Raw genomic sequence first — 23,721 nt, 5'->3', positions numbered from 1 at the left:
GGGAAGGTGGTCTTACGGCATTTGGAACTTGGGGAAGGTGGTCTTACGGCATTTGGAACTTGGGGAAGGTGGTCTTATGGCATTTGGATCAACTTGTAAAGGGTTTTGGAGGTTACATTGACCCCAGACCATGTTGATTGCATGGGAAGCAGGAAGGAGGGAGAGTTGTCTCATGATGAGGTGAGGGTGTACTCGGCACAGAACAGCTTTCTGTTCTACAGAATGGGTTCCAATACAGTGCAATAGTGGTCTATTACGATCGTTAATCAAGGGCCTTCTCCAGGAGAAATCTCTGAGCAATTAAGTAGAAAACTGTACAGCCAACTTTAGAATATGGAGACAAGCGTCAGCCTAGGTCTTGTGTTCTTCTTGGTTCCTATCAGATTTGCCCATGTTAAGGATCATGGTGGGCAGCAAGTTCCAAGGAGAGAAATCAGGGCTGGTCCTGGAAAATGAGGCAGTTAGCAATAAGCCGGCAAATTCAGAGAGTCCAAGGGCCCCCCACCAAAGTGACTGCATCGTAGGGTTTGTCAGTACCTCTGGGAGGGCGTGCCCTTTTACTCTACTGAGCAACACAGAAGCGGCCACCTATTGGGAGAGTACATATAATATTATGCAGATACCTGTTGCATTACTTCTGTGAAGGGTCAGGGACTTCCAACAAATCCATCCTGGCTAACAACACAATAAAAAACAAACCAGGAAGCATCACACAGAAAAACAATGTCTTTTCCGTTACAAAAGAACCCAGAATTCCTCTCCTTCACTTCCCCAAACCAGTAACTTGTTTGTTATCTCCGGAACAGATTTATGAATCCACCTCTTTGGCTCCTAAGGTCCAAGGTACAAATATCTGCCATAACTTAAGGATTGCCTTTGTGCCATTGATCTGTTTCCCTTTCCCTTTGTTCTCTCAGTCTCACTCTTCCCCAATGACTTCCTCCATCCTTATCAATGTTCTTTGCTCTGTAACCGCAGATAAACATGTTATATTTAATGATTAGTTAGCTGGTTGCTTGCTGCTGCCACGGATATGCTATTTCCCATGGGGCGTCTGGCTCACTTTCACTATTCTGACTGCATTTAATCTTTAGGTTAGACTAGTGACTATCGCCCTGATAACCGAGGCCTACTGGTCCTACTCATTGTTGGTACTGGCTCTTTATACTGGGCACACAGTGAGCAGCAGGTAACAGTAATGGCTCCTGTGCGGCAGTGCTATAGTGTATAAGAGCAGGCTGTGTAGCAGCACTATTATCCCCTTGAGTTGGATGCTATTGAGCGCTTGTGTATGCGTGAGTGCTGCCTTTCCTGAGAACAAGGCAATCTTTCTCTATTGTACAGGGCTCAGCTCTTGCCTTTTTATCCCCCCCTGCCTGTATCCAGTCCCGTTGCTTACAGTAAACAGTTCCAGGTACGCGTTCAAAACAAGGCAATTTATACCGGAATGCGTCGTGATAAACACAAACAGCGCCGAGCAGCACCTGAAACCGCCATTAACCATGGGCTGCCGGCTCAATATACACAGGGGCCCACCCGCTGACATTTATAGGGCCCTGACTCACATTCTCAGGTGGGAACTCAGCTCTTTGGTATTCATGTTAATGGGGTACTGTTCCTTACATATATATATATATATATAGCAAGAAAGTAAGCTGCACACACCAGGACTTGACAAAAAATAACAAATTTATTTAAGAAAAGAGATCTCTTTTCTTAAATAAATTTGTTATTTTTTGTCAAGTCCTGGTGTGTGCAGCTTACTTTCTTGCTTTATATTTTTTGCTAGCACCCTGGGCATTTGAACTCCTATAGGGTGTGAACCGTTTGTTCTTGCTATATATATATATATATATATATATATATATATATATATATGTGGTAGGTTATGTACAACATGGATCCAATGGAAGACAAATAATGGGCTCTAATACATGTTAGAGGCAGAACAATGGAACAAAGTATCAGTATTAGTATAGTATCAGTATAGTATTAGTGTTGTATAGTATAGTATTAGTATAGTATCAGTATAGTATTAGTGTTGTATAGTATAGTATTAGTATAGTATCAGTATAGTATTAGTGTTGTATAGTATAGTATTAGTATAGTATCAGTATAGTATTAGTGTTGTATAGTATAGTATTAGTATAGTATCAGTATAGTATAAGTATAGTATCAGTATAGTATTAATATAGTATTAGTATAGTATCAGTATAGTATTAGTATAGTATCAGTATAGTATTAGTGTTGTATAGTATAGTATTAGTATAGTATCAGTATAGTATTAGTGTTGTATAGTATAGTATTAGTATAATATCAGTATAGTATTAGTATAATATCAGTATAGTATTAGTATAGTATCAGTATAGTATCAATATATGGTGCATTATGGTTAGTGGCCACATCATACCGGTTCGAGACCCTACAGAAGTGATCGCTGACCAGTATGGTTGCCATTTTTTTGCCCATTAATACTGGCCTTTAGGTTTGGGTCGGGCAGTGATGTCACCTGGGGGCAGGGAAATGGGCAGGATAGGCCAATGAAATGGGCACATGGGTGATAAGGGATAATGGGTGGGGCAGAGGCTGCCCTCTATATAAAAGGGGGTGATCTGCCGCAGAAAGGGGAAAGACCAACTGGGGTTTTAAAGCCACTGCAGAAAACAAGAGAAAATATCTTGAGACAGAAGGAAAGGAGATTTCGCTATCAGCATGGGGAGGGCAGTCAGGTTATAGAATTCCCTACTAACAGAGGGGTAATAAGTGATGCCATCATTATCTTAAACCATAGGTGGATGCCCTTCTAGCCAAGGCTATGTGTAATTATTAGAACACAATTCAGTGATATATGAGGCTGTATATGAGCTGTATGTGAGGATGGAGGTGACCTCGGCTGCCCATGCTGTGAGCGATGAAAGGAAGGGGCATTCGGCGCTGCCGCTGAGCAGCCAAGGTGCAATCACCGCAGACAATTACTCGCTCTCGCCGCTTCTCAGCTCATAAAGACGAGCGTGCCGTGTAATTACCTGACACAATGTGCTGCTAGGGGAACATTAGCTTAATTAGCCAGGAATGTCTCCATGGGAAATGAAATGATCAAGAGTCAGAGCAGCAATCACTCTGCCCCCCTGAGCTCGGCCTACAGACACATCCTTACTGCTGGCACACTGGGGGCAGCTGGCTTTTTCATTATAACAATATATATGGAAAATGCCATTGACTTACATATACATGTATACTTACTGTGTCTGGCCCTTTGTATAGTATCCGCCCATTTGGCGGCGGTCCAATCATTCGGATGCCATACAGTATTGGCCGGTGTGTAGCCAACGTAATGCTTGTAGTTCCACGTTGGGATCAGTAATATAGATTAGGGGCCACAGACATGAGTTATATCATTATAAAACCTTTTATTGTCATCTAAATGTTATACAGTAGCGACGAGCAACAAACCGTATAGATCTTCCAACCAATCAGGGCTCACTTCCAACTGATCTTTATAGGTTGGAAATGACCAAGTAAAGAGACAGAGACATGGGGTTATGTAAAAATAAATAAACTAACTTTGCCCAGGAGCAGTAACCCATAGCAACCAATCAGCAGGTACAATTTACTGGTCACCTGTTTGAAAGCAAACATCTTATTGGTTGTTATGGGTTACTGCTACTAGGCAAAAGTAGTGCATTTTATTACATATGGGGGCTAGTGTACAACATCAATGACTCTTTAGGCCCCGTTTTTTAACCTTGGACTCCTAGATGTTGGACTACAACTCCCAGAATTTTTTCACCCCCTGGTTATAAGTTAAAGAATGCTGGGAGCTGTACTCCATTGGCTGTTACCCATGGCAACCAATCAGATGTTTGATTTGATTGTTCTACTTCCAGTAAGTTAAAAAAAAGCAAATCAGTGATTGGTTGCTATGGGTTACTGCCCAGGTGCAATTTTGCCCACTGTTTATAAATGAGCCCCAGTGAGTACGCTCTCCTATTGAACTGTTTTGTATCTTAAGATTGGCGGAATGATAACTGCACAAACTCAGCAGCAGAATACATCTACATTTATATCAAAACAGAAGAAGATGAAAGTCTCTTCCCGTGGGCTTGTTGCATTATTAATGTTGCTTAAAATCAGAATAAAAACCATAAGAACTTAGTGAGAACGGAAAGAATTTGTGGGCGCTGTGACCCCTGTAATAACACTGATAGCGGTCACATTTAAGGCTGATTGTCTGCAGAGGAGGGATTCACTATAACTGGTTATTGACCAACGGAAACCAGAATTATACCCTGGTACAGGATAGGTGTTTGGGTCACAGCCCATAAGCCACGTTTTGACTCCTGTAGCGAGACGGTCACGGCAGGATCTCATTTTCGCTTCTTTGCTGTCTCTTTCTTGCGGTAGATTTCCTCGGTAAAAGGTCTGAAGCAGGAGAAGGAGAGAGAGGAGAGTTACCATGGATGCCCAGTGGCAGGAATAGTACCCCTACTGGCCATTCAGGGGAAAAGCACCTTATACTAACAGGTTTCAGATGGACTTATAAAATGGCAGTTGGACCAGTCCCTGGATCAACTTGTACTAAGAGCTACTGCCCATAACCCTGTATTCCCTCCCTTGCTAAGAAGCCATCCAGCCCCTTCTTAAAGCTATATAATGTATCAGCCAGTACGACTGATTCGGGGAGGGAGTTACACAACTTCACAGCTGCTCAGAGTGGGTTGCTGACACTGGCAGGGTGAGACTGGGCCATGGGGGCACCCGTAGAAATCCAAGTTGGCCCCTACTTGCCTGATCTGGGGACAGGGGGATTGGTTTGCGGCAGTCACAAGAAGTATGCGGTGGGCAGTGGTGTAACAAGTGTGTGTCGGGCCCCTCGCCAACAAATCTTCAGAGGGGCCCAGTGCACAGGGTTTCCTACTTAGCCCCCATGTCTCCTGGCCTGCACGTAGAAGAGCAGTGGGGGGGAAGGATTTATTGGCAACTATAGAAGAAGCAGACATTATGGTCTGGCCCCCCCCATAGCGTGTAGATTCTACGACTGTCGGCAGGTAAGCGGTTAAAGCCATGTGTGCCAAGGCTCCGTGTTAAAGCTTGATATTAACCCCTTAATGGCTAATGAGGATGTCAAACTTCTTCTGTAACGAATTGCGCAAACCCTTGGATATTAAGTGGTTAAAAACTGCAGAACTGTATGACGGCGGGTCCCTCAAATCCCCCCATAAATAAAAGAGGTAAGGCCAAGTATAAAGTGCCTGGATCCATGGAGTAATGGCCTGATTCACACGCAGGGAGAGGAGCTGAGGTGACTGAAGTGCTAAACCGTTACCCAGACACTGCCAATATGTTGCTGCCCACCCTGGCACTGCCCACCCTGGCACTGCTTACAAACACACATTGTTGACGTGCCGGCCTGGAACTAGAGGGAACAACAAGCAAGGGGCAAATAAGGAGAGGTTCGGCTCCCAACGTGCCCCCTCTCATGGGCACAGGTGCCATGGCTATTAGGCCTCATTACCCTGTCACCTGGGGGTCCCAGCTACGGGCCGGAGCCAAGCGTCTGTGTGCCCAGTAATGAAGTCGACGTGCCATTCCGGAGTGCACTTTGGGCTTGGGAGTTTATAGCTGCCTAATGGAAATTGCTCCCTTCATTTTGTGTAAGTGGCCAGGCCATTTCCTGCGTCCCACGGCATCAGCAGGTTACACGTGGGATGAAACGGCTTAAAGTCGCTTATTTCACATGTACGCCCAGGTGCCCCTATGGGACTGGGTCTGGATTAACTCTCACACAGAGAGGGACAGATATTTGGGAGGGGCCCGCCTTGTGCTTTTACACCTGACACAAATGGAGTTATGTAATAAATGGCACTAAGCAGTAACCAATAGCAACCACTCAGCAGGTAGCATTTTCTGCTCACCTGTTTCAAAGCAAACATCTTATAGATCACTATGGGTTACTGCTTCTGGGCAAACTTAGTGGGGCTCAGTTATAAACATTGGGCAAATTTGCACCTGTGTGAGCAACCAATCAGCAATTAGCCATTTTCAGGCAGCTGCAAACTGGTTGCCCTGGGTTACTGCCCAGGTGCAAATGCGTCCAGTGTTTATAAATGACCCCAAGTGCATTTTATTACATATAGAGGGTCTTTATGCTGATTGGAAAGTTACCAGTTCATTTAGATGCATGCTGCATTGCTGCACAGTTACCAGTACAGTCTTTAATCAGTTCATTTTTCCACCTGAGCATTTTGGCTACTCCAGCTTCCATTACTTATCAGCCTAAGGTACTGAATCCACCACTACTGAAAGGGGCCATGCAGCGCCAGGTTCTGTGGCCTTGGCTTGTTCAGGCTGGGCACTAAACAAATAATAAGGGCACACTTTGGGCGACATGTGTAGAAGCCCTGATTGCGCGCTTAACTGGGCACGATTGGCTATATATGTGTAATTTACATGGACCGGGGGAAAGTGCAAATTGTGCCGCCTAAATGTGTGGGCGGGGCTTACTGCAGGGACCCAGTGGGACACATTTATCCAGTAGCCCATAGCAACTAATCAGCTTTTAGTTTTTTTTCAGCCAGTCGCTGGCAGAACAAGGCATGTAACAATTTGCTTGGTTGCCATGGGTTACTGCCCAAGGGCAAATTTGACCAGTGTTGATAAATGACTGCCAGCGAGTGAGTTCCCTTTCCTAGATGCCTGGACGGGTGGCATTATACATACAGAGAGGGAATGCAATCACATAACAAGGCAACTTGAGACTTACCCCTCATACAAAATGGCCACCTTGTAACACAGAGCCACCAGGGCTGTGAGGAGGAGGCCGGCAGGACTGGCGTTCCTGTGTGTGACAGAAGCAAGAGAACGAGCGGATAAGAACAGAGAGGTGATTACCCTGAGGTGGTTAAAATAAATGAGGCACTGGTTACACGTAGAGTGGCCATAATACAGCAACAGGGGATGGGAAAGGTGGGACATTAGAGCCCTGGCCATTTGTGAGAGCGCGGCGCCTCCAGAGAGAGAGGGAACGAGAGGACTCATGTAGCCTCCCGCTAATGGAAAAGTGCTGGGCATAAAGAGCTCTGTTATTACAAGCCGAGGATGGGGCCTGTGTGGGGAGAGACATGTCAGTGAAGTAATGAAGTCTCTTTATAGACTGCTGCAACCTGAGCAATGTGACTCCCAGCAAGTCTTGTGGCCCTGCACAGATGCCAACAGAAACCCCATTCACTAGCCCTTTGTGAAAGACACCATAAATAACCGGACGTCATAAGTGTGCTGCTCCATATCAGTGCTGCCATCTTGCTTGGCCAGTCAGTGCACTCTCACCTACAGTCTAAATGCATCAATTACTAAAGAAGCCCTGAGTACACAAATAAGGAGGCCATGTTTTTTTACCCACCATGCAGTGCTCTTACCCAACATTCTAGTGTAAACATGCCAATATGGACGCAAACTTTATCCCATATTGAATGAAGTAGCAACGTCACCTCTGGTTTTCTGTATTAATTTACTGAATACTGATATTGAGCTCCCAGCAGACATTTTGAGGGTACCTACAGCTCATCACATGGTCAGGGCATCAGAGCTTTCTGCCCAAATCCTGACCACCAACCTAATGCAGGATACTACCCCATGTATGTTCACTTGTACCGTATCGACAGCCACCAAAGATAGCAGTAGGGACCAATCTCATCAGAAGCTGATAAACCTACCAGTATATATATATATATATATGGCACAGGGCAATTGTAGAAGGAAAACCTGAGCACTTGGGAGAAGCATATAAATCCCCATAGAGACCATACAAACCCCAATGCCCCAGAACTGTGAGGCAACAATACTAACAACTGTGCCACTGTTAAGACTCCAGCCTTGCATATGTACCAAACAGAAAGGAAATCAGATTTTGCATTCCATTAGTGTCTATTACTCTGTCAGAGCTGTCCAACATGTTCCAAGCGCTACGCCTACTCTGGCAAGTTCCTGAGGTGATAAACCCCCCAATTATTCTGCTGAATTGTGCTTAGTACAGGGGAATACCTACGTTGCCATAGTTTTATGGTATCTCTCTGTACAGGCTATGGGCAAACTTAGGGGGCTGTTCCTGCTGAATTGTGCTTAGTACAGGGGAATACCTACTTGGCCATAGTTTTATGGTATCTCTCTGTACAGGCTATGAGCAAACTTAGGGGGCTGTTCCTGCTGAATTGTGCTTAGTACAGGGGAATACCTACGTTGCCATAGTTTTATGGTATCTCTCTGTACAGGCTATGAGCAAACTTAGGGGGCTGTTCCTGCTGAATTGTGCTTAGTACAGGGGAATCCCTATGCTACCATAGTTTTATGGTATCTCTCTGTACAGGCTATGAGCAAACTTAGGGGGCTGTTCCTGCTGAATTGTGCTTAGTACAGGGGAATACCTACGTTGCCATAGTTTTATGGTATCTCTCTGTACAGGCTATGAGCAAACTTAGGGGGCTGTTCCTGCTGAATTGTGCTTAGTACAGGGGAATCCCTATGCTGCCATAGTTTTATGGTATCTCTCTGTACAGGATTATAACACAATAAAAGGATTATGGCCAGTAATATGTCAAGTGTGGCCAGGAAAATAATAATATATATACCACTTCTATTATATATTTCTATTAAAGGAAAAGCATACAGCAGACAAAATAACTGACATATATGGGATGTATGTAACGAGGCCATCAGAATGAGTTTTTCATGGCTGGATAATGGCTGGACTCTACTATTGGCTTCAAGCTGAAAGGCCCAGTTCCATGTTGCTGACTGCAACTCCCAGAATCCTCAGCTGCCTAACATTTCGCTTACAAACAAGCCTGACACTGCAGCGTGAGAGCAGGAATAAAGGCCACACAGCGAGAGTGTCAGGAATATTATTGTTACTTTGTTCCACTGCACAAGTGAGAGCGGCTGAGCAATGAGCAGGGCTAATTCCGTACGTAAGCTCCTGTGCTATGGATTGTGTTTGTTGTGGGGTTTTTTTTTTACCCCCCCATCAACATTATGTTTAACTCCACAGTTGAGGAGGAGGTACGAGTCGTTTCATAGTGTGAAATCTCACTACGACGTGCTAACTGCAAACACAAAGCCATTACGCACACTCACTCACATAGGAACCTGCGTGCTTGTATTCAGCCTGTGCCAATCTCACAGTTAGGGGGGGATTTGGGCTGAGGGCTTATTAGTGCCCTGGGTACCCCTGGAACTATAGCAGGGTGATTGTTACCCCAATGTTTCTATATATCTGTAACCTTGTTACGGGCTAAGGGGGCCCAGCCTGAAGGCCAGTTAGGGGGGGATTTGGGGTGAGAGCTTATTTGTGCCCTGGGTACCCCTGGAACTATAGCAGGGTGACTGTTACCCCAATGTTTCTATATATCTGTAACCTTGTTATGGGCTAAGGGGGCCCAGCCTGAAGGCCAGTTAGGGGGGGATTTGGGGTGAGTGCTTATTTGTGCCCTGGGTACCCCTGGAACTATAGCAGGGTGACTGTTACCCCAATGTTTCTATATATCTGTAACCTTGTTATGGGCTAAGGGGGCCCAGCCTGAAGGCCAGTTAGGGGGGGATTTGGGGTGAGTGCTTATTTGTGCCCTGGGTACCCCTGGAACTATAGCAGGGTGACTGTTACCCCAATGTTTCTATATATCTGTAACCTTGTTATGGGCTAAGGGGGCCCAGCCTGAAGGCCAGTTAGGGGGGGATTTGGGGTGAGTGCTTATTTGTGCCCTGGGTACCCCTGGAACTATAGCAGGGTGACTGTTACCCCAATGTTTCTATATATCTGTAACCTTGTTATGGGCTAAGGGGGCCCAGCCTGAAGGCCAGTTAGGGGGGGATTTGGGGTGAGTGCTTATTTGTGCCCTGGGTACCCCTGGAACTATAGCGGGGTGACTGTTACCTTAATAATTCTATATATCTGTAACCTTGTTATGAGCTAAGGGGGCCACTTAGGGTGACATTTGGGGTGAGTAGCTATTTGCTGGGGGTTGGAAACTGGAATAACATCAGTATATGGAAGTGTCAAACACACACAGGCATAAATCCACAGGTTGAGGTTGCTGGTCTCTGTACTTGGCAACTGAAGGGCCACATGTTTGAAATTCCTAATGAATGTCAGTACCTATCTCACATGACACACAGGACAACATCTGAGCTCTGTGCAGCACGTGGCCTGTATAACAATGAGGGGCTGGTATCGGGGGGGGGGGGGGGGGGAGAGGTTTGGGCAGAGTGGAGATGGGACAGTTTTGTTTGTTTCAGTTGTGAGGGTTCCTACTCTGAGTGCAACAACAAAAAAGCCACCCGAGCACATTATGTCATCAAGGTCCATCTTTATTTGTGGTAGGGCCTGGGGCAAAACAGACACGTGCTGCCCCATTGTTTACTGACCTATGTCATCTGTCAGTGGGTGCTAAGAGTTATAACTCAGTGTGTCTCCATGTTTCTCTGCTAAACCTCCTTCTCTTTCTTCCTACAAGGAATTCTCTATGGGCCCCAACTTTGTGTGGAACCCAGGTCAGTTGTCCCTGCTGGCATTCCCTAAAGCATCCCTTGGGGCATTAGATTTTAAGCAGGTAGGATGGCACCACTCTAACAAGTCATACTATGTAGTTTGTTTCCATTTGGATCCAATAAAGCATTTATAATAAGCCCTAAAAGGTGCCAGGGAGAAACCTCTACTACCTTACACTGGAGATGGAGAGAGATATTTGCTAAAAATGTTGCATGGTGCAGTGAGGAGCCAGCCAGCGGCACCTTAGCACCACATTCCACCCTCAGCTTCTAATTGTAAATGCCCTCAGCCTCAAACACATTCCATATCACGGCGCCACACAGTTCCAAGAATATACACATTATAGCTGCTATTGTGTTAGCATCAAAGTAGCCTGTTGGCAAAGTGCCACCTTAAGCAGATACTGACTCTTTACTGATAGGCACCATAAAATCTATTGGGAATCTGTTTCTCCATAGAATTGTCTGCCAGCAGGGAAAGTCTATAATTAAGTTACTAGTTTATTATGTATAATTAATATAAAGCCTTGTAATGATGAGGAAGAACAAAGACCAAAGGTGGGCAGTGTGCCGCAGCCACACAAGAACCTTGTACAGACTGACGGCTCTACTTGCATTGAGGGGGTAAGTTCTACAGGTCACAATGACTTGCATCTTTGACTGTATACACTTGGCTACTGGGATACCTGACTGTATTCCAAAACCAAAAGGAAATGATGGTAGAACATTGTTGGTGGGATTGGCTTCCATATATATATGTTGTGCAGCAGTAGGTTGCCTCTACCTTGTCCCTTTAACAGCCTTTACTCATACAGAAAGGCTTTCCCCTAGATCAGTGATCCCCAACCAGTGGTTTGTGAAAAAAAAATGTTGCTCACCACCCCTTTGATGTTGCTCTCAGTGACCACAAAGTAGGTGCCCATTTCTAAATTACTGGCTTGAAGGCAATTTTTGGAAGCACAGAAACACAGTTTCACTCCAAGCAGAGCCTCTTGCAGTCCCGCAGTCCACATGGGGCTACAAAATAGCCAACCACAGCCCTTATTTGGCATCCCCAGAGAACTTTTTCTTGCTTGTGTGGCTCACCAACACTTTTTATACCAGCGTGTGGCCCACAAGTGCAAAAGGTTGGGGAAATCTGCCCTAGATGGTGGAACATTGTTGGTGGGTCTTGCTTCCATTCATATGTTGTGCAGCTCTGGGTCGAATAAGTTGCTCCTACTTTTGCCCTAGAACAGCCTCTACTCATCTGGAAAGGCTTCTCACTAGATGGTAGAACATTGTTGGTGGGGTTTGCTTTCATTCAAAGGTTGTGCAGCACTGGGATTAAATAAATTGCTTCTACATTTACTCTAGAACAGCCTCTACTCATCTGGAAAGGCTTCTCACTAGATGGTAGAACATTGTTGGTGGGGTTTGCTTTCATTCAAAGGTTGTGCAGCCCTGGGATTAAATAAATTGCTTCTACATTTGCTCTAGAACAGCCTCTACTCATCTGGAAAGGCTTCTCACTAGATGGTGGAACATTGTTGGTGGGTCTTGCTTCCATTCATATGTTGTGCAGCTCTGGGTCAAATAAGTTGCTCCTACTTTTGCCCTAGAACAGCCTCTACTCATCTGGAAAGGCTTCTCACTAGATGGTGGAACATTGTTGGTGGGACTTGCTTCCATTCATAGGTTGGGCAGCCCTGGGATTAAATAAGTAGCTACTACATTTGCCCTAGAACAGCCTCTACTCATCTGGAAAGGCTTCTCACTAGATGGTAGAACATTGTTGGTGGGGCTTGCTTCCATTCATAGGTTGTGCAGCCCTGGGATTAAATAAGTAGCTACTACATTTGCCCTAGAACAGCCTCTACTCATCTGGAAAGGCTTCTCACTAGATGGTGGAACATTGTTGGTGGGACTTCCCTTTATAGGTTGTGCAGCCCTGAGTCGAATAAGTTGCTCCTACCTTTGCCCTACAGAGCCTCTATTTGTCTGGGAAAGGTTTCCACTAGATCAGTGATCCCCAACCAGTGGCTCAGGGGCAACATGTTGCTCCCCAACCCCTTGGATGTTGCTCCCAGTGCCCCCAAACCAGGTAGTTATTTTTGAATTCCTGACTTGGGGGGCAAGTTTTGGTTGAATAAAAACAAGATTTCCTACCAAATAAATCCCCCTGTAAGCTGATAGGGTGCATAGAGGCTGCCTAATAGCCAATCACAGCCCTTATTTGGCTCCTCCATGAACTTTTATGATGCTTGTGTTGCTCTCCAAGTCTTTTTACATTTGACTGTGGCTCACGAGTTAGAAAGGTTGGGGAACCCTGCACTAGATGGTGGGTTTGTTAGTGAGGTTAGGCACTGATATTGGGGAACAGGCTTCACTGTAATTCATCCCACAGGTGTTCTGTTGGGTTTAGTTCTGGAGAGTCAAGTGCTGCATTTCTATCAGAGAAAACCAATTCCATATGGAAGGGGGCATTGTGGTGCTAAAAAAAGAAAGGGTCTTCCCCAAAATAAGAAGCAAACATGAAATTATATGTTGTAGTGATAATGAGGGCTGTGGCTTAAAATGTAACCAAGTCCAATAATAACACGGGGTGCCCACATATCTTTACAGTGTTTAGTTGCCCTTTAATAATATGAAAAACAGAGATTTCAGCTGCCAATAACTGACAGGTTTGTAGGCGTCTGAGTTCCTAAGACCTTTATAAATGGAACTGTCTGAAATAATTAGCAATGCTGACAGTATAGATATATATATATAATAGATAGCTGGATATCTTGGATTCTGAAATCCGCACAGCGCACTTTCATTCTGTGCCGGGGTGCACGACGCTAGAATGTCTAAGAACAAACTAATGAGATTATTTATCATCCTGGGCATCTCTGGATGCGAAATGAAAGCGATACATGCCCTGAAGCCAATTATTTTGTTTGATGTACCCTGTAAAGGGGAGCCTGCCATGCTGCATATTGGGAATATTTTTAGCTCTATAAGCAGAGCAGGGAGTATAAATAATCTTGCCTAAAACACAATGATATTATGACTCAAGATAAAAACAACTTTTGCATGTGCTTTCCAAGTGCCGCGGGGGATGATACTTTCTGGGAATAAAATTACTCACTCCTCTATTACACTTTGTACAAGTGGATACAGCAGAACATCGGCTGGGTATCAGTAGGGAGTGGGATCACCCCCTCTTTCCTGCCCAAAGGTATGAGGGGCTGTCTAACTGTTCACGTGAAAGTGATATCTCCTTAAACCTTCACCATCATCCCTCAGTTTTCCTTGCTTTTTACTCTTTATCTGTAATTTATTAATAACTGTACAATGGTCCGTCTACCTAAGCGGCCCACCCTGAGCAATGGTTGTTCCTCTCATTGAACTTAGGATTAGTGGAAACGACCCTCTGAGAAGTAATCTTGCAAGCAACATGTTGCTCACCAACACCAGTGGCACCAATTATTAATTTCAGGCTTGGAAGTAAGTTTTGAAGGCACAAAAACCAGGTGCACTGCCAAACCGAGCCTCTTGTAGGCTGCCAGTCATTAGAACTGCTTTCAGCTAACCTATTGTTTCTCCTACTCCCATGTAACTGGAGGAGTCCCAAGCCAGACTTGTATTTCTTACTATTGAGTGTTATTCCTTAGGTTTGGTAATTACATATTGGACAGATATATGGCCATATCTGGTGTATAACCCACCTCAGCCTCATCTCGGGCCAATCGAACCTTCTGCCGAACCTCAAATAGTGAGTAAGCAGAATAATAACACAGATCTGTTCTGAGCTAGTATAGTTTGAGAAGTCTCTGCCCGTTCAAGTCTTTGAAGACCACATCTGACACAAAGCTGTGCTTTTCCTTTGTAGTTCACAGTGACAGACAGGACCCCGAGCCTGTCCTTCAAACTCCTGCAATGAGACAGATATAGGTTTGCACTGCATTCTGTCCTGCGATCATTAGCAGCCGCCACACCCGGAGGGGAACGGCGTGCCGTGTAATTACACCGCATAGAAAAGCGGTAGAAAGGGCATCTCCCTAGGCGCGCTTTGTGCAGAATAAAGTTATGTTTAGAAAGCCAAGACAATGCCTAAAAAATGAAAAGGTCAAATATACAAAAGGTTAATGGGGAACAGGAGGCTTTTGTTAGAGGCTACCTGCATGTTGGTTTATGGAAATACCACCACATTGTACTGCATGCCTTAGAAGCCAGGCTGCCGGCTATTGCTCAGAAGGTTTTGTTTTTTCACATTGCATAAAACACTAAATGAATTAAAGGTAAAACATGGATGTTCTGTTTTTATACCAATAATAGATAGGGTCTGGAATGATATGATAAGGACAAGTAAACTGTAAAAAGGACTATGCCTTGGTATAGATACAGTATATTGTACATCAGTTCCTAAACTGTATCTGCTGGGAATCAATATAGAAGAAAACGGGGGCTACTGGGGCACCTCTGGGGGCTTCAGGCTGGTACAGAAGCCCAAAGCCTAATGCATTTCACAGTGGGGGTGGGGAGAACAACACAAATATGTGTATTTTTGATAGGTGCCTATTATAAGGCAAGGGGAGTGGTCTTCAGACTTTTTGCTTCCAGGCCCATCTGAACTCAAGGTTACGGATATAAGAAAACGTATATTGGAACAGTTTCAGGCCCTAATTCTGCTGCTTTTGGCAAAATAGGGCAGCACTACAGCTTGTCACAAAGCAAACACTGGCCACAAAGACCATTAACTGTGGAGAAATTGGGCCAGTAAATTGCTCCGTAGGCTGCAACCCGGGCATCTCTGAGCCCATTACACATATATTATTACTTACTTTCCATGCACCATGAGAGAGCAAAAGAGTTCAGTCCCCTATTTAATTATACAGTTCAGTCGTGTTCAATGGTTCCTGTCCCTTATTTAATCACATGGTTCAGTCAAGTTCAGTGGGACCTTTTCAACTCTCTCAACCCTTTAAAGATGTTCTTTAACAGAAATAGACTAGATTTTTGTTTTTTTACCTTCGAAGACTTGATTTTTTTTTTACATTTTTGTATTATTGATATAAAGTAGATGCGCTCAACTAATATATCCTGTATTGAAGCACCTACCAACGTCATAGTATATTAGATTTGTGCAGCTTGGCCGTTGCTAGGTGCTGGGGGGGGGGGCAAGTTCCATCAATATAAAATACATTTATTCCTCATACCTACTCTGTATCAATAATGCATGAAAAACAGCAAAAACTCAAAAGAAGAAAGTAAAGAACAAAAACATTAGCTACTGGGTAGAAATAGCACCGTGAGAGAGCAAAGGAGTTCACTACAGTTCAGTCCTGTTCAAGGGTTGGCGTCCCTTATTTAATCACATGGTTCAGTTTAGTTCAGTGGGACCTTTTCACCCCTCTCGGCCCTTTTAAGATGTTCTTTCACAGAAATAGACTGGGCCTCTTGTTCTTTACCTTTGTTCATATTACTGATATAAAGTAGGTTTGTCCCACTAATGTATGTTATCCATACTGATGGAATGAACCCCCAGCACCTACCGACAGCCAAACACTGTATTCTGCACAACTCTGATATAAACACTTACTGTCTTCTTGAATAATTCAGTTGTCATCTTGCCCTACTATATCTGCTAAAGCACTTCTACTGCTCAGGGGCCTTCTGACTCTTCTATACCGTCCAAATGCTATCACCCAATTCTACTATAGGCACCATCTCTCCCTACTATACCTGCTATCCCACAGCCCCAGTCCCTTCCCAGAGGCTATTATCCCCCCACTGCTACTATAGGCACCATCTCTCCCTACTATACCTGCTATCCCACAGCCCCAGTCCCTTCCCAGAGGCTATTATCCCCCCACTGCTACTATAGGCACCATCTCTCCCTACTATACCTGCTATCCCACAGCCACAGTCCCTTCCCAGAGGCTATTATCCTACTGCTACTATAGGCACCATCTCTCCCTACTATACCTGCTATCCCACAGCCCCAGTCCCTTCCCAGAGGCTATTATCCCACTGCTACTATAGGCACCATCTATCCCTACTATACCTGCTATCCCACAGCCCCAGTCCCTTCCCAGAGGCTATTATCCCCCCACTGCTAATATAGGCACCATCTCTCCCTACTATACCTGCTATCCCACAGCCCCAGTCCCTTCCCAGAGGCTATTATCCCCCCACTGCTACTATAGGCACCATCTCTCCCTACTATACCTGCTATCCCACAGCCCCAGTCCCTTCCCAGAGACTATTATCCCCCCACTGCTACTATAGGCACCATCTCTCCCTACTATACCTGCTATCCCACAGCCCCAGTCCCTTCCCAGAGGCTATTATCCCCCCACTGCTACTATAGGCACCATCTCTCCCTACTATACCTGCTATCCCACAGCCCCAGTCCCTTCCCAGAGGCTATTATCCCCCCACTGCTACTATAGGCACCATCTCTCCCTACTATACCTGTTATCCCACAGCCCCAGTCCCTTCCCAGAGGCTATTATCCCCCCACTGCTACTATAGGCACCATCTCTCCCTACTATACCTGCTATCCCACAGCCCCAGTCCCTTCCCAGAGGCTATTATCCCACTGCTACTATAGGCACCATCTCTCCCTACTATACCTGCTATCCCACAGCCCCAGTCCCTTCCCAGAGGCTATTATCCCTCTGCTACTATAGGCAACATCTCAGCAGCTCTGCAGTGTTGCATAAGGTTTAGCTGTGAGTGATTCCCAAATGCCACAAATCTAAGCAAGTGTCAATTTAACCCATTATAAAAATGCATATCCTAGGATAGATATATATATCCTGTATATAAGGAAACACTGTGCCACTAGTTACAGTAGGTGCAATGGGTGTTTAGGCACTAGGCACATAAAAGCTATAGATATACAAGTTTATGACCCTTGCGCTCCTTAGCTAGCTCATTATATTTACATTTTACTATACTCATTTTCTGATTAGTTTAGGTTAGCATTCATCACAGCCACTTTAAAGTTAGGGCGACAGTGAATGTGTCTGTAAACAGCATTTAAAAAGAAAATGACTATTATTTTAAAGTCCAATTTAGCAAATTATCAGCCTTAGGAATGGTCCGTGTCTCTACACAGAGATTACTGGCTGCACAAGGGACCCGGTAGGAGAGCGAGAGCGGAATTAGACACGTTTTTCTGCCCGAACAGAGAAAATTGGGCACAATTGTGTACAGAAAGGTACAGTTAGAGAACGTTCTCTGCTCCTAATGACAGGTTGCGGAAGATGTTAAATCTCTCTATGACTAATTGCTGGCGTGTCTCTCCTCAATCTCCCTGCTGGAGGGTTTGGTGAATGTGTCGTTTTATGGGGATTATTTTTTTTTCTGTTTTGTAGAAAAAAATAAATAGTTGGAAATATTAAAAAAAAACCTGTCAAAAGTTTCCACTTGTTGAGCAGAAACAGAACTGTGGAAAAACATAAAGCTTATTCTAAAAAGACTAACACTGCATTAAATCATTAGGCTGATCCACTAACTGGCACAGGGGCCGACATTCAGATCATTCCATGGGCCTTTGGCCCTTGTGGAAAAGTGTCCCCGTACAGAGTCCCCGCCAACAGCTATTGGCTTAATAATGTCCCCATTTTTGGCTAATTTCCCCAAAATTCTGCTGCGATGATTTTGTGGTTACAGCAACAAATTTATTTTTGGTGTTTATTGGGGGGCCTAATGTGGGTGTGGTCAAGGGGCTGGTATCACAAAGTGGGTGTGGCCTAAATAGGGTGGGTGTGCACTTCTATAGGTCCCTGGATTTCACTTTGAAAGCAGGTAACCTTATAATAATCTCAGTTCAGCTGCCATATAGTCAAGTTGGCAAAAACAGAAATGTGGAAAAACATATAGATTATCCTAAATGGACTGACGCTGCATTAAACCATAAAGCTGATTTGCTGGCTGGCACAGGGGCCAACGTTTAGATCACCCCGTGTGCCTGCGGAGATCCTTTCAGGGCTTTGGTCCTTGAGGGATATTGTCCCCGTACAGAGTCCCCGCCAACAGCTATTGGCTCAAGAATGTCCCCATTTGTGGCTCATTGTCCCACAATTCTGTGTAGGGGTGCTGCTGTAAGCTTGGCTCTAATACCAAATAGTAAATTGGCAGCTAATATTTGCCGTGTAGGGACAGCTGAAGTGATTTTAGCTGAAACAGGACTTTGAGAGCACGACTGTAGTACTCTGTGTGACAGCACTATTTGGGTGCAAATACTATATGTGACGGGCGTAGGTAGGGGCATAGGTAAATGATAGTTTTATGGAATGGCTCAGAACAAACACACTGGGGCCAACATTGCCTTCCCTTGTTCCCTATGACAGTGGCCTCAATCACACTTATCATCTAAAAATGCAGCAGAAATTGCCCCATGTTCATAGCCATAGAACAGTGATCCCCAACCAGTGGAACCCCTTGGATGTTGCTCTCAGGAGCCTCAAAGTAGGTGTTAAGATTTGAATTTATGGTTGGGAGGCAAGTTTTAGTTGCATAAAACCCAGTGTAAAGCCAAACAGACCATTCTATAGGCTGCCAGTCCCCATAGGGGCTACCAAATAGCCAATTATAGCTCTTATTTGCACCCCCAGGAACTTTTCCCATGCTTGTGTTGCTCCCCAACACTTTTTCCATTTGAATGTGGCTCACAGGTATAAAAGGTTGGGGATCACTGTCATAGAAGGTCCAAGGACACCAGAACAATGCTAAAAGCCATTATAATAAAAGTGGAAGTAGAAGTTCCCCTTGGCTACTGAGTAAACCAGATCCCATGTAGAGAAGTCTGATGGCCTTCCTTTTGGCCAGGAAAGCTATCATATTAAAGATAAGATTCTGAGCCACAAATGTGTCCTATTGTACCAAAGAGTTGCACTCTCTGCGCTTGACTTTCCTATCTGAACTGTCAACTGGGGACAGACAGCAGCATGACTAGAGCGAAATAAGGAAAAATTGAAGAGTCACTGACTTCAGCAAAACAAAACATTATACTCGGACGCTCTCCTTTAGAACCAGTAATAACAATCCGCAGGAGTGCCTGATATTTCTGTTGCATCCTAAACTGGCCAATACTCTTCTGCGTGTGTATTTCTGGTGCAGGCAGAGACCTCGGAGACCTCAGATGACACGCCAGACATCATTAAAAGTCAACTTTGTTAATATGGATGGTATAAGGCTCTCTGTTTACTGGCTCAGACACAACAGAGGCAACATAACCTCTTGCATTATTGAACCTGCTGATGAAGCAGATTGGAATTGACAGCACCCAAGCGGATACCACGGACTCAATTTAGCTCAGTGAGAAAGATCATACAAGGTGAGAGGATCAGAAAACAAGTGAAATGGCATGTGATGAAGCTCGAGGGAACTGGCGCTGTCACCAAAGCACGTGCCGTCAATTCCCATCCAAGAAGGAATGTTATCCAAATGCATGGCACATTTTTGGTCAATACGTGACATAGGGTGGTTCTATGAATTACTTGAAACCTTGTTCTTACTATATAATACCTAGATTTTCTGTATAAAAGTCATGCTCTAGTGCAGTGATCCCCAACCAGTGGCTCAGGGGCAACATGTTGCTCCCCAACCCCTTGGCTGTTGCTCTCAGTGCCCCCAAACCAGGGAGTTATTTTTGAATTCCTGACTTGGGGGCAAGTTTTGGTTGAATAAAAACAAGATTTCTTACCAAATAAAGCCCCTGTAAGCTGATAGGGTGCATAGAGGCTGCCTAATAGCCAATCACAGCCCTTATTTGGCTCCTCCATGAACTTTTATGGTGCTTGTGTTGCTCCCCAAGTCTTTTTACATTTGACTGTGGCTCACAAGTAAGAAAGGTTGGGGACCCCTGCTCTAGTGAAATTTCTATGGTGCCACATCCAGATGGATTTTTAACTCATGTATTTCCACCAGGTGCAATATGGCTAGGGGTATGTGTTGAGGAGTTCTGTCACTCCCCCTTGGTACCCAAATTTCAGTTGTATTTCTAGTAAGGATGCACCAAACCCACTATTTGGGATTTGGGACGAACCCTGAATCCTTTGTGAAAGGTTCAGGCAAATATCAAACCACATCCTAGTTTGCATATGCAAATTAAGGCGCCAAAGGGTTAAATAGAACCGAGCAGAGAAATATTTTCAACTTCCATGTTTATGTGACAAAAAGGTCACATGATTGTAAAGATTTGGATTCGGTTTGACCAGGCACGTGGATTCGGTGTAAGACGAATCCTGCTGAAAATGGCCGAATCTTGGCCGAATCCTCACCAATCACAGCGCTGTCTGGCTGCTCACTTAGAAACTGATGTCCTGGCACTTTGAGACTTTAGATGAATCCTTAATCCAGGGCATTGCTAGTTATGTGATTTTTCTTTCCACTTGTAATGATTCCAAAAGCTGGGCTATAACTAAAACTTTAGTCACTTTGCTGATACAAAACAGTCCATCTGGGAAGACATTTCTCTATTACAAAGGTTTTTCTGTATGTAATGTACTGATTCTGCATATGCACCTTCTGATCCAACCATGTCCAATTTATAGTATATTAGGAATTTAGCCCTAAAGCTATGTATCACCAAACCAACTCTTTCTCCCCAAGCTTTTATGAAGCAGTTGCATGGGGGTTTCTGTGCATTACACACGGGGAGAGGCCAAACTGTGCCAGTAGGAATATGGGCAGAACAACGTGATATGTACCGGGGAACCTCTGCACAAACACTACGTTCCTTCCCAGACATGCTGATTTGCACTGAGAGGTAATGGGAGATCTTGGTGCATGCAGTGAGGAATTATGGGAATTACTGAAACACTGAATAGAGGAAAGCTGGAGGGCTGTAGGAAACATTCTTCCAAGTGCACAATATCCCAAATGAATAGATTCAGTGCCGTACTTTAGGACCTTTTCCACTGCTTCCGTCCAATGAAGCCTTATTTATCAGCCAAAATGAGTGTGGAAAAAAATGGTCAGAAGCAGTAAGTACTGCAAAAGTAGAGTGTTTTATTGTTATTATTAACACTACATGTTTCGAGCTGTGCTCTTTTTCAAGTGCAACACTCGTTACAATAAAAACTCCTACTTTTGCAGTACTTACTGTTTTTTCCAGGCTAATTTTGGCTGATTCTGCCAAGTTTGCCCACCGGGGACCAATTGCTTTTAAAGCGCCTCTCTCCAGAGAACAAGTTCACCCAGTAAACCAGTTACTGCTCTCAGCTTCCAACCCTGGCCTTTGTTTATCAGCTCCAGTCCCAGTTATTGTACATTTAATATATGTCCAATCAGGTCTCCTGATTTATTTATGTAAGCGGGAACAAATTTACATGGCTGCTGATTGCCTTAATTGGATAACCGCTCCGTACACTTGGGGGGGAAGCGCTCGTTTAGTGAAAGCTAATTTATAGCACAGAGGCCTATCCATGATCGGCTAAATGTTCCTCCTATGGAGCTGGTGTTTTGCTACTGTAACTGGATGGGAAATATACATTCAATCAGTCCATGATAAGCTAATGAGAATAATAATTAGTCAATGTACTTCGTGCAATTACGGAGCTCACACAGCTGTCGGCCTATTAAAATCTCATTCACTGGAGTTCAGGGGTAAAAACAACGCATGGAGTTTTATTTTTTCTTTAGGATCGGGACACAGTGATCTCTCCAAGGTGTATCTCTGAACATAGACATGTGTACTGTTCTTATTATAATAAAATTAATTACAAGGATAAAAGCAGAGCACCATAAAGCACTTTCTAATAAAGGATAACCGACCCTCCACTTTTATGGCTTTTCCCATAGAACAGTGATCCCCAACCAGTGGCTCGGGGCAACATGTTGCTCTCCAACCCCTTGGATGTTGCTCCCAGTGGCCTCAAAGCAGGTGTTTATTTTTAAATTCCTGGCTTTTGGGCAAGTTTTGGTTGAATAAAAACCCAGTATAATGCCAAACAGAGCCTTCTGTAGGCTGCCAATCAACATAGGGGCTATTAAGTAGCTTTTAAGGTCAGTTGTTCCTGCCAAATATATGTTGTCATACTGATGGACTTATACCATGCCTTTAATTGTCCCTCTTTAGGTGGGACAGAGTAGAGGCAATGTTTAATTTAAAATGTTGGGAGTTATTCTATACACACACAGTTGAGCTCCAAACATCTCCGGACACGATATGCTGCTAAAACCAGGTCTTTATTATTCCATCTAAAAGCTAGACGCCTGACGCGTTTCGTGCGCGCACGCACTTACTCATAGGCATACACATACAACAGTATTTGTATAAATCAAATGCAATGGCAATATTTATACAGGTTCCAGATTCCATTATGTGTGCTTTTTACTGATGGGGGTGGATGCATTGATGTCCCAATTTGCATGTTTAATTGCTTGTGACACTATTTAAACCCTCCTACTGTTGTATGTGTATGCCTATGAGTAAGTGCGTGCGCGCACGAAACGCGTCAGGCGTCTAGCTTTTAGATGGAATAATAAAGACCTGGTTTTGGCAGCATATCGTGTCCGGAGATGTTTGGAGCTCAACTGTGTGTGATATAGATTCTCCCTCCAGCTACGGGTTCGGGGCCCTGAGCACCCGAACCATTTGTGGACTCTGGTGAGCTTTTTCTGATTCTGCATCATTTACAAATCTTTATTTGGGGCCCCCCGGAGATTCTTTGCAATCACGCTAGGTCTGGGGTGTTCTCACCTGGACCTTACTTATCCATTTGGTACGGGTTTTGATTTATTTGGGGCTTCATTTGTTATTGTTTACATTTACTTTGTTATAAATATTATTTAGACTTTAGGCTTTATTATTTGTTTAGGTATTCTATACACATTCACTCTTCCGCGTCTACATTATCTGTGGATTTGTGGAGTTGGCCTAGACCAATGATCCCCAACCAGTGCCCATTTTTGAATTTCTGGCTTGGGGGCAAGTTTTGGTTGCATAAGACCCAGTGTAAAGCCAAACAGAGCCTTCTATAGGCTGCCAGTCCCCATAGAGGCTACCAAATAGCCAAGTATAGCTCTTATTGGCACCCCCAGGAAGCATTTCCATGCGTGTGTTGCTCCCCAACACATTTTGTGGCTCACAGGTATAAAAGGTTGGGGATCCCTGCCATAGAAGTATGGTAATATAAATGTTTTTGACTGCGCTGCATGATATAGGGCGCCCAATCCTTGACAAGTAAAGAGTTGGGTGAC

At 44.4% G+C, this 23,721-nt stretch overlaps 1 protein-coding gene across 1 annotated transcript in view; it reads right to left on the bottom strand.

Moving 5' to 3' along the window:
- Positions 1–3,390: 3,390 nt before the first annotated feature.
- pemt (phosphatidylethanolamine N-methyltransferase) overlaps positions 3,391–23,721 on the bottom strand; it is an 86,317-nt gene continuing 65,986 nt past the window's right edge. The window contains 2 exon segments of the mRNA NM_001006844.1: positions 3,391–4,422; positions 6,764–6,838. Of these exon segments, the coding sequence (NP_001006845.1) occupies positions 4,368–4,422; positions 6,764–6,838 (130 nt within the window). The 3' untranslated portion in view covers positions 3,391–4,367.

The sequence above is a fragment of the Xenopus tropicalis genome, chromosome 9, assembly GCF_000004195.4.
Source record: "Xenopus tropicalis strain Nigerian chromosome 9, UCB_Xtro_10.0, whole genome shotgun sequence".
In the NCBI taxonomy this organism is placed as follows: domain Eukaryota; kingdom Metazoa; phylum Chordata; class Amphibia; order Anura; family Pipidae; genus Xenopus; species Xenopus tropicalis.
This window is presented reverse-complemented; position numbering and strand designations above follow the sequence as displayed.